Consider the following 14,548-nt stretch of genomic DNA (forward strand, 5'->3'; position numbering starts at 1 on the left):
AGTAGAAATTATGGCCTTTCTGTTGCAGTTTTTATAATCTGAACAAAGGTCACAAAGTGTGCATTTTGTGATACACTCTTGTGATACAAAGTGTGCACTTTTTGATACATTCATTATTCATAAGAATTTATCTTAAGAAAATAACCATGATTACATGGAAAGATTTTTCCAAGAATGTTTCTTGTAATTTTATTTAAAATAGAGAAAAGCTCTAAATAATTAAAATGTCTAACAATAAGGGTTTGGTTTAAAAGGTTTTGGCTCATCTATACAATGGATTGCCGTGTAACAATGAGGTTGCATCAGAATATTTAATAATATTGGAAGATAGTAACTATACATTTATAAATTAAAAAGGCTCTAAGCCAGTATTTATTAACATAAATTCCATCTTATAAAACAAAAAAAATTGTGTTTGCATAGAAAAACGTTTATAAAGATATACCAAATGTTAATAGTAGTTAACTTTGAATGTTGTGCTTTGTGTATTTTCCCATTTTCTTGGAAGAGCATATGTTACTTTAGAGAAAGTAAAAATGGGCTCGGACTGAGAAAGTAAAATCTGCCAGTCTGTTTATCAGGCTGGGATAACAGACACTAAAACCAGCTACCCAGGTAACAGGAAACAATACTTCTTCCAAATATATTCAGTGGCTGTAAAATGTCATAATGATTCTCCTCACTTAGTGACTACTGCTTTCTTATCCACTGAGAAGCATTGCTCTCTAAATTCTATCAGAAACTTTGCTGTGTGAAATTATATCCGTGGGAATGACACATCCTCTTCTTGCCTGGAGGATTTCAGTCACTTTGACACAGAGAAGCAGTCTCATTTTAATCCAGAGGCAGAGCTGCAGATAAGGGGTTTCTGGACTCAGCATCCCACATTTATCCTAACTTTGTAGTTTCCAAGGCAGTGGGACCCTATATCCATCTGAAATTGACCCCTTTACAAGCCCCGCTTTGAGCCTGTCACAATGCTGCTTCATTTAAATTTCATCCACACCCCACCCTTCCCCAGAATCCAGTAGTAACCTTATCTTTTGCTTTGTTTGGGGAGATGTCTCATGGTTCCTCTTGCTGATGGCAGTGGGTCAGTAAACCTGAGGCTGTTGGACTACAGTGACCCTGGTGGTCTTCGATTGATCAGGCTGAGACACTGTTATAGTCTGGAAAAAAAGTAAGTTTGCTTAAAATGGCTTTTATAGATATTTTACAAGCACACACACATACCATCTCCCTAAATTGCACGTATCTGAAGAGTCAGCAGCAGTGTTAAGGAACAATAATTGTTAACGGTCATTAAACTCTCACTGAGGGCAGGTGCTGTTCCAGATATTGTAAAGGTGTTCTCTCATGTAGTCTTCATAGCAACCCTAGGAGGAAAAATGCTGTTATTCCGCTTTTTGCAGATGAGGACTCTTCAGTTTTGAAAAGCTTGAATAATTTTCCCAGGGTGACACAGTAAGTGTCGAAAGCAGCATTTGAACACAGGCCATCTGGTTCCAGAGCTCACATTCTTAGCTACTCTGACCCACTCCCTAAATAACCCAGCAGACCTTGTCAGTAGTGCTGTGGATGTGGGAAGCAGCTCCAGCTTAGCTAGCGGAAGTCACCATGGTTTCATTTCTTAAACACTTTAATCGAAGTCTCTTTAATGAAAACATTATCCCTAGTAGCCTAGTACAAAGTAGCCTGTGACAACTCTGAAACATTATTTTTAAATTCCTGATTTTTTCTTAAACATTTGTGTGTATATGGTATTCTGTTCCATAATAGATCCTTGCTAATTTTGATATAAAACGGCATTTTAAACCATTTACCATATGGTACACTTAGACTAGGGTTTGTGCAGCCTTTGACTCCCCTGAGACATTCCAGCATGTGCACACCCAAGACAGCTCTAAAGTAACACTCAACAGGTGTGCCTGATGAGATGGCGAGACTAATTTTTTTGGTTTGGCTTCTAAGTAACTTTGAAATCAGTTCTAATAGCATCCCAAAGCTGTTCTGAACATTTGACAGTAGAAGGTGTTGATTTCTAAGGTGATTACTTTGAAGGACTGTGTAGCATTCAGGCGAGATTAACATTGTGGGAAGAGTTCATCAAAACAGTCTTCTTCCAAGTCTGTTAATTCAGCGAGGTGTATAAAACTAAAGAGAGGTGAGGTGGCAGCTCAGAGGGACATTGGCAGCTAGCTGTGTGTGACGTTTTCGTTATCCAGAGACAAGGGGTGCTCTGGGTAGGATCTTGCCAGAACTGGAAAAGAGCTGAATTCTTGGTCCGCTGCTTCCTCCTAAAACTTGAGTTTACAACGTCATTTTGGAAAAACGTACTAACAGTCTCTGCTTTTCTGATCAAGAGCGTGTTGACAAATAGTAGTCCTGATTGTAGAGCCTCCCTTGGCACCAGCTAGGCCATGTCCGCCTCTGGAGGAGGAAGGCCAGGTGAGTGCCGGGTGCCCCCGAATACCCCCCAGGTGACTAAAAAGCCTGTGCCGTCAAGGATGGCCAGCATTTGGATGTATGTGTTGCATGGTTTCGCTGAGAATGAGAAAGTCTCTCATTTCCTACTTTGCCTCTTGGTATCAAGTGAAAGTGAATTCTACAGGTTCAGTAATCATCTCCAGACGCCTCCTGTGCACAAAGCACCGTGTGAGGAGGGCCTGGTATTTGTAAAGATGAATCGCTTGCGGATCTTTGGATTCTTTCCCCGCCATCAAGGTGTTCCTTGTTCAGTGTAGGAGACCCCTGTGGGTGTAAATAGCTAAATATGAAGCAAGGTAGGCCAGAAGTAGAGTGTGAACAGCTGAAGAAGTGGGTAGGAGCAAATCTTTCATCCTGTAGCCGAGAGGAATCTATGAGGCCTGGGTGTTTGGGAGTGAACAGGATTTCAGCAGGTGAGGGGGGAGGCTGTGTGTGAGAGGGAGAAGAAGGGGAGCAAAGGCTGGGAGGCAGGAAAGAGCTGCGTTGCGTTTGTGGTGTTGCACATGGTCTGGTTTGGCCAGAAAATGGTATGTATCCAAGAGGGATATGGAAGGCAGTACGGCTGGAAAGATGGTCTGGGCTTGGCCATGCTGATGTGCTTTGAAGGGCCTTAGACAAAATAAACACTAACATATGTTGAATTTTAGGGCAGCCAGAAAATGGTTAAGAAGGTGAGCTTCAGAATCAAGCCCTAGGTTGTAATTTTGGCTGTTGTACTTAAAAGCAGTGAGACCTTGTATAGATTTCTTCATACACCTGCACTCTAATCTCTTCCTCTGTAATGTGGGGTTAATTACAGCACCTTGTGAGGATTAAATGAGATACTATAAATTGTCTAATCTGGTACCTGATGAAAGGACTCTGTTAGGTGGTGTTACTTTATAATTTTATGGATTTGTTTGAACATTTTACCTCTTTCTCAGACGGCATGTATTTTCTTCAGTACCATTGATGACTTATTTGTCGCTGAGTGTGAATCACTAAGAATATCGAAAGAACAGATGGTTCAGAATGTTACGTGTGCCTGTTAAGTGTTACAGATGTTAACACTTATTAATGTAGCTCATTAATAAGTCAGTTTGGACTGCTATCACAAATATACCATAGAATGGGAGGCTCAAACAACAGTTATTTCTCCTAGTTCTGGAGGCTGGAGAGTCCAAGATCAAGGTGCTGGTAGGCAAATTGGGTTTCTGGTGAGGGCTCGCTTCCTGGTTTATAGACAGCAGTCTTCTTGCTCTGGCCTCATGCGGTGGAGAGAGCTCTCTGGCTGGGGAGTCTCTTTTGTAAGGGCACATACCACCCTCGAGACCTAATGACCTTTCAAAGGTCCCACCTCCAAATACCATCACACTGGGCATTAGGCTTCACATATGAATTTTGCAGGGGACACAAACATTCTGTCCCTAGCACTCATTAATATTTACTGCCAAGCTAGGTTCGGTTGGAGAATCCAAGACTCAATCCCTATCTTCGAGGCTCATGATCTAGTTGGAGAGAAAAAAAAGGTAGCATATCTTTTTTTATAGACAAAGCCACAATTTTGTCTTAGGCTCAGACGTGTGACCATTTTAAAAAGAAGGGCGAGGCCCTGAACACACTGGACACACCGTTTTCTTTGTTCACAACACTCTTTGTGGAAATGTGACTCTCTAAAATAACAGTATAAAATAGTAGATAAATGGGTACTATTATAGAGCAGAAGTAATTTAGGGTTTCAGCGAGGAGAAATGTTAATGTGAATTAGGGGGATTGGGAATGACTTGAGGGAAGAAATAGCATCTGTAAGATCTAATTAGGTGGACAAGAAGGGAGATGGTTTTCAGAAGGAAAGAGCATGAGCGAAAGCCTGGAAAGTGACTACAGGCTGGGGAGAGCAGTGTGGAAACGGTTGGGGCTTCAGTCCAGGCTTATATGGGGGTCGGGTGAGGGGGCCAGTGCCAAGGTGCAGAGCGAGCGGGAGGCTTGAGTGGAGGCTTCCTCCTCTGGGGGCGTCCCTGGAGGGGGTGAGCGGGGGTCGAGGAGCTGAGAGTGGGCTTTGAGGAAGGTGTTTTGACAGGGGTGCTCGAAGTGGGCTGGGTGGGAGATAGAAAGCTTGACATCAAGGAGACAGACCGTTTAGCTAATGCAGCTGACCCACGGGTGAGAACGCCTGGAATAAGGTGGTGACAAGAGGAAGAGGAGGAGAGGAACTTATTTAAAGATTCAAAGGACTTTGAGATTCATATTTATGGGAGGGCAGATATCGAAGATGATGAGATCGCAGTGTAAAGGATAGAAGGATGATGAGGCTGGTGTAAAGAAAGCTTCCTGTGCAGGCAAGAAGGTAAGTCTGTTTGAACTGGCTGAGATAGATAAGCAGTTTGGGAACAGTTTTAAGATGACTTATAATTCTACCATTTTAATACGGTTGCCCTTCATTTTTATCTCTGTTTTGCGTTGTAGCCCTGGTTCACATACCCACATATTTACGTATCTGCCATCATAAGCGTACATGCCATTTTGCATTTTAGAATCAGTGTGTCATTAAAATCTATTTTTATGTAGTCTTTCAAACATTATAGGCTGAGCGTTTTCCGCTTAGTCTGATATATCCCCAGAGCTTTCTGAAAGCAGATACCGTATTGGTGTTGTTCATTTCAGTGTGTCTAGAAACTGATTTAAAAAGTGTTTGTTTAGTGAAAGCATATTGCCCACATAGATTATTCTCATGCTTTTCTTCGTAGAAGTTTCTGCAACAAGCATATGTTTGGAGTTGGGTGACATGTGTTGGAGTTGAGTGAAAAGTCAGTGCTTTCTGCTTAGAGAACCTAAGTCCAAGGTTAAATTAAAGACTTGGTTAAGGAGTGTTTGACTTTGATGATTCCAGGTTTGTGTATGCTTCTTATAAGCTGTTTCCTCATCTGTTCATAACTGGCAGGAAAAATCACGTGAAAAGCTACTTTTGTGTTTTACCATTAATGGAGGAATGAAGGCAGTTCCATGAGACAACTTTATTGATCATTAATGTCCTAGCAAGGCCTCCTTTTGGAGAACATCACCTGAGTGTGTATTCAGCCTGGAGATAACTTCTCTATGGATGGAGACTTCAGAGAGCTGTCTCTCAGCCAGACAGCATTTGGCCGTGAGACGTATCGACGCACAGTTACTTAAACAAGTTAGGGATTTATTCTCCTCAATAACAAGATGTCCTGAGATGGACAGGCTGGGGCTATTTTCATGGCTCAGTGATGTCACTGGACACCTGAACTCCTCCTGTCTTCTCCCGTCGCCACGTGGCTTTCCTCCTCATGGCTTCTGTGCTTTCATCCAGCTGCATCCTTGTTCCATGGAGGAAAATTGAGGAAGGACAAGGACAGAAGACTGAAAGGGCTTTTCCATGGAGTCTGCCCCTTTAAAAAACCTTCCTGGAATCCCCTCCCGGCAAGTTCTGCTCATATCTCACAGGCTAGAACTATATCAGATGGCTGTCCCTAACTGCTAGGGAGGAGGTTAGCGTTTTGAGCTGGGTGCATTGCTTTCCCCTATAAATGTGGTCCAGTTAGCGGGGAAAAAGGAGAGGGAAGGGTGTTGGCAACCAGCAGTCTGCCAGAGTCTCCCGGTGACCGCCGGCAGTGCCCCTGACAGCCTGTTCTCTGAGGTGGTGAGAACGGGCATCGATATTCTTACCGCACAAGTGAAGAAACAAAAAGATGTAAAGTTGTGAGGTGTCCACGAATAGCTGTGACAGATGAATTCACGTCTGTCATCTGGATTTTAGTTGAAAAGCAAAAGAACATATCTTGTGTTCTAAAAGCCAACCAAATGTAGCATTAAATCTTAGAATGCTGCAAAGTTTGTGTTCAGATAAAGAGTTAATGTTAAATAGCTTTATTATAGGCAGACTCTTAATCAGTCAACATAATTAAGGGCTAAGAAACACTCAGGGTAGATAAGTTTGGTTAGGGCAATACTTAATAATAATTAAATAGCACTTAAGAACTTGGGGTCATAACTCACCTGACTTGAATATGCTCAAAATAGCCACAATTCTAGGGTTGTACTTGGCACTAAAAATGTAAGCTTTTCTTTTTCCTCACACAGAGGTGACCTCAGTCACATGTACATCTACCTGGTGTTCTGCTCTAGTGGCTGTCAGCTCTCTCTGTGCGTGGGAATAACCTGGGGAGCTTAGACACTGTTGACACCAGAGTCCCACTGCAGATGCTTTGAATCTGTTGGTCTGGAATGCTCTTCTAAGTGAGGAGTAATGCAGGAAATCACGAAGGTGGTGACAGTGGGACTGGAGGGGAGAGGACAGCTTTGAGAAGTGTGTAGGACAGTACCATCCAGTGGAACTTTCCGCAGTAATGGACGTGTTCTCTTTGCACCGTCCACTGTGGTCCATGAGGTCCATGAGGTGGCTGAGCACTTGAAATGCGGCTGGTGCAACTGAGGAGCTACAGTTGTGGTTTAACTTAAGTAGCCCACGGGGCTCGTGGCCACTTCATTGGACAGTGCAGGCCTAGGAGGTAGGCTCTGGTTACTGGTAGGCCTAGGCTCTGGCTCTGGTAGGCTTAGGAGGTAGGCTCAATAGGCTCTGGTTACTGGTAGCAGGGAGGAGAGCAGAGGTCGGGGTGGGGGAGAGGGAGCAGCTGATCATAACCTCAAGGTTTCCCTCTTCATTGGGGGGCCAGGTGGGAGTGCATCTGTACAGGGAATGGAGTGGGGGAAGTACGTTCACAGCTCTTACATTCCGGTCTCAGAAATGAGTAGCATGTGGCCCAGCACCCGGACCAACGACTTCATCCATGTTGGGTGATACTTGGGCAGGATTCACAGTGTTATAGTTGATTAGTACAAATATAGTCTAAACGCATCTCTGAAAATAGTACTTTTTTCCTATTCAATCTTTTCTTGTTTTCTCTTTTTAAAACTCAGGTATCAAATTGTAGTGGAAATAATCCAAGCAACTACAATTAGCAGCTTCCCCCAGCTGAAGAGGCACAAGGGTAAGAACCAGTTTGTTTTCTTCACGTAGACATACTAAAGGTTGTAGGTCTGTCTCCAGCCTTCTCTCTCCTGTCAGAGCTTTGACAAGTATGAGCGTATATTTAAATATTTCAGATTTGTTTAAATAATGGTATAACAACATAAGAGAAAGTAAGTGTCATTTCATCCTAATAAAAGTCTTCGTTTGTAGCTCTGTGTTCCCGTACGCACTTCATTCATCTGTAGTCATAACTTTTAGAATATTAGTCAGTGAGTGCATACTGCTTCTCTTCTGTTATTAAACTAAACATGGTTTCATAATTTTTTCTCATTAAAATTTAATCTAAATATTCATTGATATTTCTATATTGGAACATAATCTTGATAGTGATTTGAATGACTTTCGTGAGTTGATGTTTCATAATTTACTTAACCTTTTCCTTTATATTTTTATTAATGTTTTAAAAAATATTTATTTATTTATTTGGCTGCATTGGGTCTTAGTGGCGGCATGCGGGGTCTTTCATTGCGGCACGCGGGCTTCTCTCTACTTGTGGTGCGTGGGCTCCAGAGCACGTGAGCTTAGTTGTCCCTTGGCACGTGGGGTCTTAGTTCCCCAACCAGGGATTGAACCCATGTCCCCTGCATTGGAAGGCAGATTCTTAACCACTGGACCACCAGTAAAGTCCCTCCTTTAGTTAAACATTTGTATTGTGAACATCTTTCCTCCTCTACTCTTGTAGATTTAAAAATATACATAAATATGTTCTATAATTTTTTCCTGTTTATTTCTCTTCAAATAAAGAGTTGGTTATCCAGGCTTTGATACTGAGGAATAATCAAGGTCTGAAGTTGGCTCCCACCTCCCTACAGTTTGCCCAGTGCTTCATTTATGAAGTTGCAGGACATGTTACTCTGTGGAGGGCAGAGAAGGTCAGGATTCCTAGCTGATAGGCACCAACACTACTACCTTGTAGGCTTGACTTCCCACGGAAACCTCCAGGCCCCCTCAAGTTCCTGTCTGGGAGTGGAGGGTCCCGAAAGGACAAGAAGACGTGGGCCAGAGACTCTAACCTGTGCCCAGGTTTCTAATCAGCACACAGAGGCAAAGGGTGCTTGGGGACTTTTACTTGTCTTTCTGAGTCTCTGACAGAAGGTAGGAGCCATATTCAAAAAAAAAAAAAAAAAGGGTATAGACTGAAGAGGCACTTACTCTTCATCTCAGCCCAGTGAGGAAGATTGCACAAATGCATTCATTAAAAAATGTTTATTGAACGCTGACTAGGTGATTAGGATCCAGCAGTGGACATGGCGAAATCTCTGCATTCACTGAGTCCCTGAACTAGGCTGGGAGGCAGTCGGACAGTCAACAAGTAAAATGCAGAGCATTTCAGACGGTGAGACGTGCTTTGGGGAAAAACAAGTTCTCCCTTCTTGTTGAACTGTGGCGAGGTGGGGGCTGGTGATAAGGAATGCTGGCTCAGCTAGAAGGGGAGGATTTTGCACTTGGATAGGGTGACCTGGGGAGACCTCGCCCAGGTGGGGACCTGTGAGCAAAGCCCTAGTGGCCCGAGGGGGTCTGGAGAAGGACAGGTGCAAAAGTCTGAGGCAGAAGCATGCAGACTTGCTTGAGGGGTGGGTGGGGGGAGAGAAAGCCAGAGATCAGAGGTGGCAGGAGACCCTGTCCTGAAGGGCCTTACTTATGCTATAGGGGCTTCAGCTTTTTCTCTGAATGAGGAAGTCTTTGGAGGCTTTTGAGCAAAGGAGATGTGATCTGATTAGTTCCTCCAAGAGTACAGTTCCTCCTCTCCTTTTCCTCATTGTTCCTGCAGAGAAGATAGTTTATTTTCAGACAGTTTGACAGACATTTTAAGGAGAACACTAGAGAGGGACTTCTTGTTGCCGCCACTGTCTGGCTTTTCTCAGTGCTTCCCCCTGTTGTGTGTTTAGTCAGAGACACCTTTCTTATCTTCGTTATTGTGTTAGTTTACTAAGGCTGTGTAACAGAGTGCCACAGAGTGAGTGGTTTAAATAACAGAAACATTTTCTCATAGTTCTGGAGTCTCAAAGTCTGAGATCCAGGTGTTGGCAGCGTTGGTTTCTTTTGAGGGCAGTGATGGAAGAATATGTTTCAGGTCTTGCTTCTTGGCTCTTACATGAGAGTCAAGCAGTACATCTTTGGCAGGACATCTGCAAAGACCTGTTTCCAGGTAAGGTCACATTCACAGGTACCAGGGTTTAGGACTTAAGCGTATCTTTTGGGGGGACACAATTCAACCCGAAACATTATAACTGGTAAGTTCAAGATAGCATTGTAGGGACTTGCCTGGTGGGGCAGTGGTTAAGAATCCACCTGCCGATGCAGGGGACATGGGTTCGAGCCCTGGTCTGGGAAGATCCCACATGCCGCGGAGCAACTAAGCCCGTGCACCACAACTACTGAGCCCGTGTGCCTCAACCACTGAAGCCTGTGCACCTAGAGCCCATGCTCTGCAACAAGAGAAGCCACTGCAATGAGAAGCCTGCACACAGCAACGAAGAGTAGTCCCTGCTCGCCGCAACTAGAGAAAGTCTGTGCGCAGCAATGAAGACCCAACGCAGCCAAAAATAAATAAATAAATTTATTTAAAAAAAAAAGATAGCATTGTAGTTCCTCTTTCGTGAAAATGCTAGAAGCATTTATTTTCAGTAAGGTCTATAACCACATTAAGATTTACTACATTACTTTTCTTTTGGGTTAATTCTGTTACCAGTAGTTAGCTTTTCCTAAATTAGTCTCTTTTAAGTCTATAATAGGGTTTAGATTAAGAAGTAAAATCTCAGAAAAAAGTTGGGCAGCCAAAACCATATAGGCAATTTCAGCTACCGTGTGTCTTCATGTCCAGAACAAAGACAGGTTCCATGGAATCAGTATTCTAGCAAACTGTGTGGTTCTGTATAAGAATGAGGGGAAGTATAAGTGACCAGAAAAAGGTAAATTGGATTTCATCTAAAGTTAACAACTTGTGTCTTCTGCAAGAAAGTAAAAAGACAACCCTCAGAATAGGAGAAGGTATTTGCAAATCATGTATATGATATAGCGCTTGTATCCAGAATACATAAAGAACTCATACAACTCAGTAATCAAAAGACAACCCAATTGGATAATGGGCAAAGGATTTGTATAGGCACTTCTCCAGAGAAGATATACAAATGGCTAATGAACACTTGAAAACATGCCCTACGTCATTAGACGTTAGGAAAATGCAAATCAAACCTAATATGAGATACCACTTCACACCCACTAGAGTGGCTAAAATAAAAGACAGAGGGTGACACAGTGTCCAGGAATGACGTATAGCAATCAGGGTGTAGATAATGGTGGTGAAAAGGAAGGGATTGATAAGGAAGGTTATAAAGGAAAGACAGCCTAGTTGGCAACTAATTGGATGTGGGGAGGGATCAGATGGGGGGACATGATGGCGCTGGTACCACCTGCTGCCTTTACAGATGAGGACATGGCTGTCCAGAGCTTACGTCTGAGGTCCCAACTCCTAGTCTGCTGCTGTTCCTGTGAGGTCCTGCTGCTTCAGGTTGGTGAGATGAGGTTTGGGTGCAGAAGAAGAAGTGCGGGAGCTGGAGTTTAGGAGGGCTTGGTTCTCTTGCCAGCTTCCCAGTGAAACCTGGGCACGTCCTTCACTTTTCTAGGCCTCAGTTTCCTCAGTCTTTGGGTTGCCTGCTCTTGGTGATCATAAAGGGTTTCTCAGTGAAGACACTCAAAGAGTCAGGAGATGTGTAGGAGTCTGGGTCAGGGGTGAGAGAGCTCACCGGTCCTGGCGTTGTGGACCTGGGATGACAGGAGGGTGGAGAAGTGCCCATCCGGCGTTTGTAAGCTGGGATTCACGCTGTGGGGAGAGAGCAACCCTGAGGAGAAGTGCTTGGAAGTGACAACAAAGAGGTAATAGTTAATCGTCTCCTATTTATGTGTATCTTTACACAGCCCATTGTTAGGAGAGAATAATGTGTTAAGAGTCTGAAGTGACTTCCCTCATAAATAATACCATCTGCTGTCTCACTCTTGAAGTTCATGTGTAGGTGGTTTCAGTCTTAAAGAATTACGTTGTTATAATTTAAGTGCAGGTTTTTTGTTTGTTTGTTTGTTTGTTTTGAGGTACATGGGCCTCTCACTGCTGTGGCCTCTCCCGCTGCGGAGCACAGGCTCCGGACGCGCAGGCCCAGCAGCCATGGCTCACGGGCCCAGCCGCTCCGCGGCATGTGGGATCCTCCCGGACCGGGGCATGAACCCACGTCCCCTGCATCGGCAGGCGGACCCTCAACCACTGTGCCACTAGGGAAGCCCATTTATTTTTTTAATAAAATGGAAGGTCAAATTGAACATTCCCCATTGTCCTTTTTCTTTTAATAAAATGTCCAGTAACATATTATTATTGGAAACAGTTCTTATTTCTCTGTGACCTTTGATGTACAGCTGTCACATAAAAAGTTACTTTATCTCATTCTTTCTCAAATTAATCTGTAATTTATTTCCAGACAGATGTTTTTTGTGTGTGTTTTTTTCCCGCCCTGTAAAAGGCACTACAGAAACTTTGATTTTTTTACCATTAAAAGGCTCACCTCAAATAGAATCGTTTTGTTGTTTTTTGAGGATAGTGCGATCTAGTGAAAATATCATCGAGCGGAGAATCTGGGGAAAGCCTCAGTCTGTGTGTTAACCTCTCGTCACCAGCTGCACCTGTCTGCACTGTTTCCTTAAACCTGGAAAATCGGGCTGTGCTCAGAGTGACCGTGTAATGATGCTGCCGGGTTGTGTGTGAGGTTTTAAGCAGTTTCGTTTCCAGTGTTGTTTCTCCTTATTTCCATGTCCTGTTTGTGAGTGGGAAACTGAAGAAGTTTAAAAAAAAGAATGACCAGGTGGAAGATACTAAGAATACTTAGGATTCAAACTAGAGATGGGAACTTTATTTATGAAAATAGTATATATATGCTAAAGTATAATTTTGTTGCTACATATAAATATGTTTCAGGCAGGTCTTTTTCAACTATAATTGTTGATGATTAAGAAATGGTATGCAATTGTGAAAATAGTTTGAGGATTCAGCGGAAAAAATGCCGTATAACAAGTGGGGAGAAATTACCTGATTGTGTTTCCTCTGAAACCTTAAGGAATTAACCAGCTGACTCTGCATTGACTTTTTTCAGGATGATAGAGTAGGGTCGGGGGGACCGCTTTACTTTGTATACACAGGAAGGTTCAAATAAGGCTTCTGAGCGTCAACAGACTCCAGCAAATTCACACAAAACTCTGTACATGTTTTAGGTTCATAAGTAGATTAGTTTATCTTAAATGCAGAGCAAGTTCCTCTCTTTAACAATGTAGAAATTTCAGTTTGATTCTTTCCTTGATGGCTTTTTTCTTACGGTACTTTGATCTTTTTAAGAAATCAGGTATCGAATGATTTTAAAAGTCTTTACAGTGCCTCAGCTAGTTTAACTGCTGATACAATTCTAGGGAAAGTAAATAATCATAAAAATAAAAGTTTTGAGACCATCTAACTCAGATCCTTGTCCTATGGGCAAGAAAATTAGGTATGATTAGAGAAGGAGGTTCTTAGAGCAAATTCATAGATATTAAACAATTTGAAGCCCTTGGTCTCAGAAGTTAAGTCTGCTCACAAAATTTTCTTGCCTCTGACCTTATTTTACCATTCATGCTGGCCAAACGTATTGGCGGAGGCCTGAATTTTACCTGCTAACCACGTCAACTTCTTGTTGGTGATGGGATTTGGGAAGTTTAGTAAGTCCAGCTAGCTAGTTTCAGTGAACATTTTTCCGTCTTCATCTTTGACTGTTCGGCAGCATCTTTGAGACATTGGTGACTACTGTCTTGCTGAGCTTTCAGCCTGCCCTGGCTAACACTCTGTCATTCTAGTTGTTTGTTTGTTTTTCTGCTTGCTTATTTGTCTCTATTCAGCTTTTAGATGTTGGAGTTCCTCAGGATTTGTTTCTAACTCTCATTATTTTATACCTGTGCTGTCCAATATAGTAACCATTAGCATATGTGGCTATTTAAATTAACTGAAAGTAAATAAAAATGTAAAATTTTGTTTCTCAGTCACATCAGTTATGTTTCAAGTGTTCAGTAACCATGTGTGGCTACCGTATTGGATAGCGTGGAACGTATCCTTCATCACCACAGTTTCCTTGGGTGGCACTGCTCTGTGTTCTTTGTCTGGTTAGTCTTTCCTTTATCTATATGCTGATGACTTTCCAAATTTCTATCTACAGAACCTCTATTCTCTGCTTTTCTACTTACCTACTGTTTACTGCACATTTTTATTTGGATATCAAAAGACACCTCCAAATGAAAAGGTCCAGATCAGGTCCCACGTAACTGGCCATCTTCTGTAGTTTCTTGTCTCTGTGAATGGCATTGCCATCCGTCCGAGTAAGTCAGAAACCTAGGAGTCCTCCTTGTTCATTCCTTCTCCGTCATGCGCTATTATCTAGTCCATTATCGTCCCACAGACTGACCTCTAAATATATCTCAACTCGGCTCTTTCTCTGCACCACCATTTTCCACCACCCGTCTCTCTCGAACTAAGGCAGTAGCTTCCTAATTGGTTTCCTTGTATCCACTCCTGCCCCTATTCAATTTATTTTTCATACTGAAGCCAGAGTGATTTTTTAAAAATACAGATCTTAATCATGCCACCCTCATGCTTACCTTTCATTATCTTCCCATTGTTCTTAGAGTAACAGTGCTTCGAAGTGAAACCTGCAAGGCCCTGCTTGCTCTGGCCCCGCCTCCATCTTCAGCCTCATCTCCCGCCAGACCACCCCCTCCCTCTGAACTCCAGCCACCCTCACTTTTCTCTTTCCTCAACTCACCCCAGTTCCTCCCGCCTCATATTCTTTGCACATTCTGTTTCTTCTTCTTGGAATGCTGCCCTACACTCAGTATCACTCTGCCTAGGTAACTCCTACTTATCCTTTATATTTTATCTCGAATTTCTCTGCTTTGTTCACAACACCTCCCCCCCGCCCCCCGCTGATCCTGGGTAGATGAAAGACCACCTGAGTTCATAGGACC

The 14,548-nt window shown here is 42.9% G+C and overlaps 1 protein-coding gene across 4 annotated transcripts in view; it reads left to right on the plus strand.

The window, feature by feature from the left end:
• Positions 1–14,548, plus strand: part of SNX25 (sorting nexin 25) — a 116,520-nt gene that overhangs the window by 59,608 nt on the left and 42,364 nt on the right. For all 4 annotated transcript variants that reach the window (XM_060291525.2, XM_060291524.2, XM_060291523.2 and 1 more), the window contains exon 6: positions 7,408–7,478. In XM_060291525.2, the coding sequence (XP_060147508.1) occupies positions 7,408–7,478 (71 nt within the window). The remainder of the gene's footprint in view (positions 1–7,407; positions 7,479–14,548) is intronic.

Source organism: Globicephala melas, chromosome 21 (assembly GCF_963455315.2).
Source record: "Globicephala melas chromosome 21, mGloMel1.2, whole genome shotgun sequence".
In the NCBI taxonomy this organism is placed as follows: Eukaryota; Metazoa; Chordata; class Mammalia; order Artiodactyla; family Delphinidae; genus Globicephala; species Globicephala melas.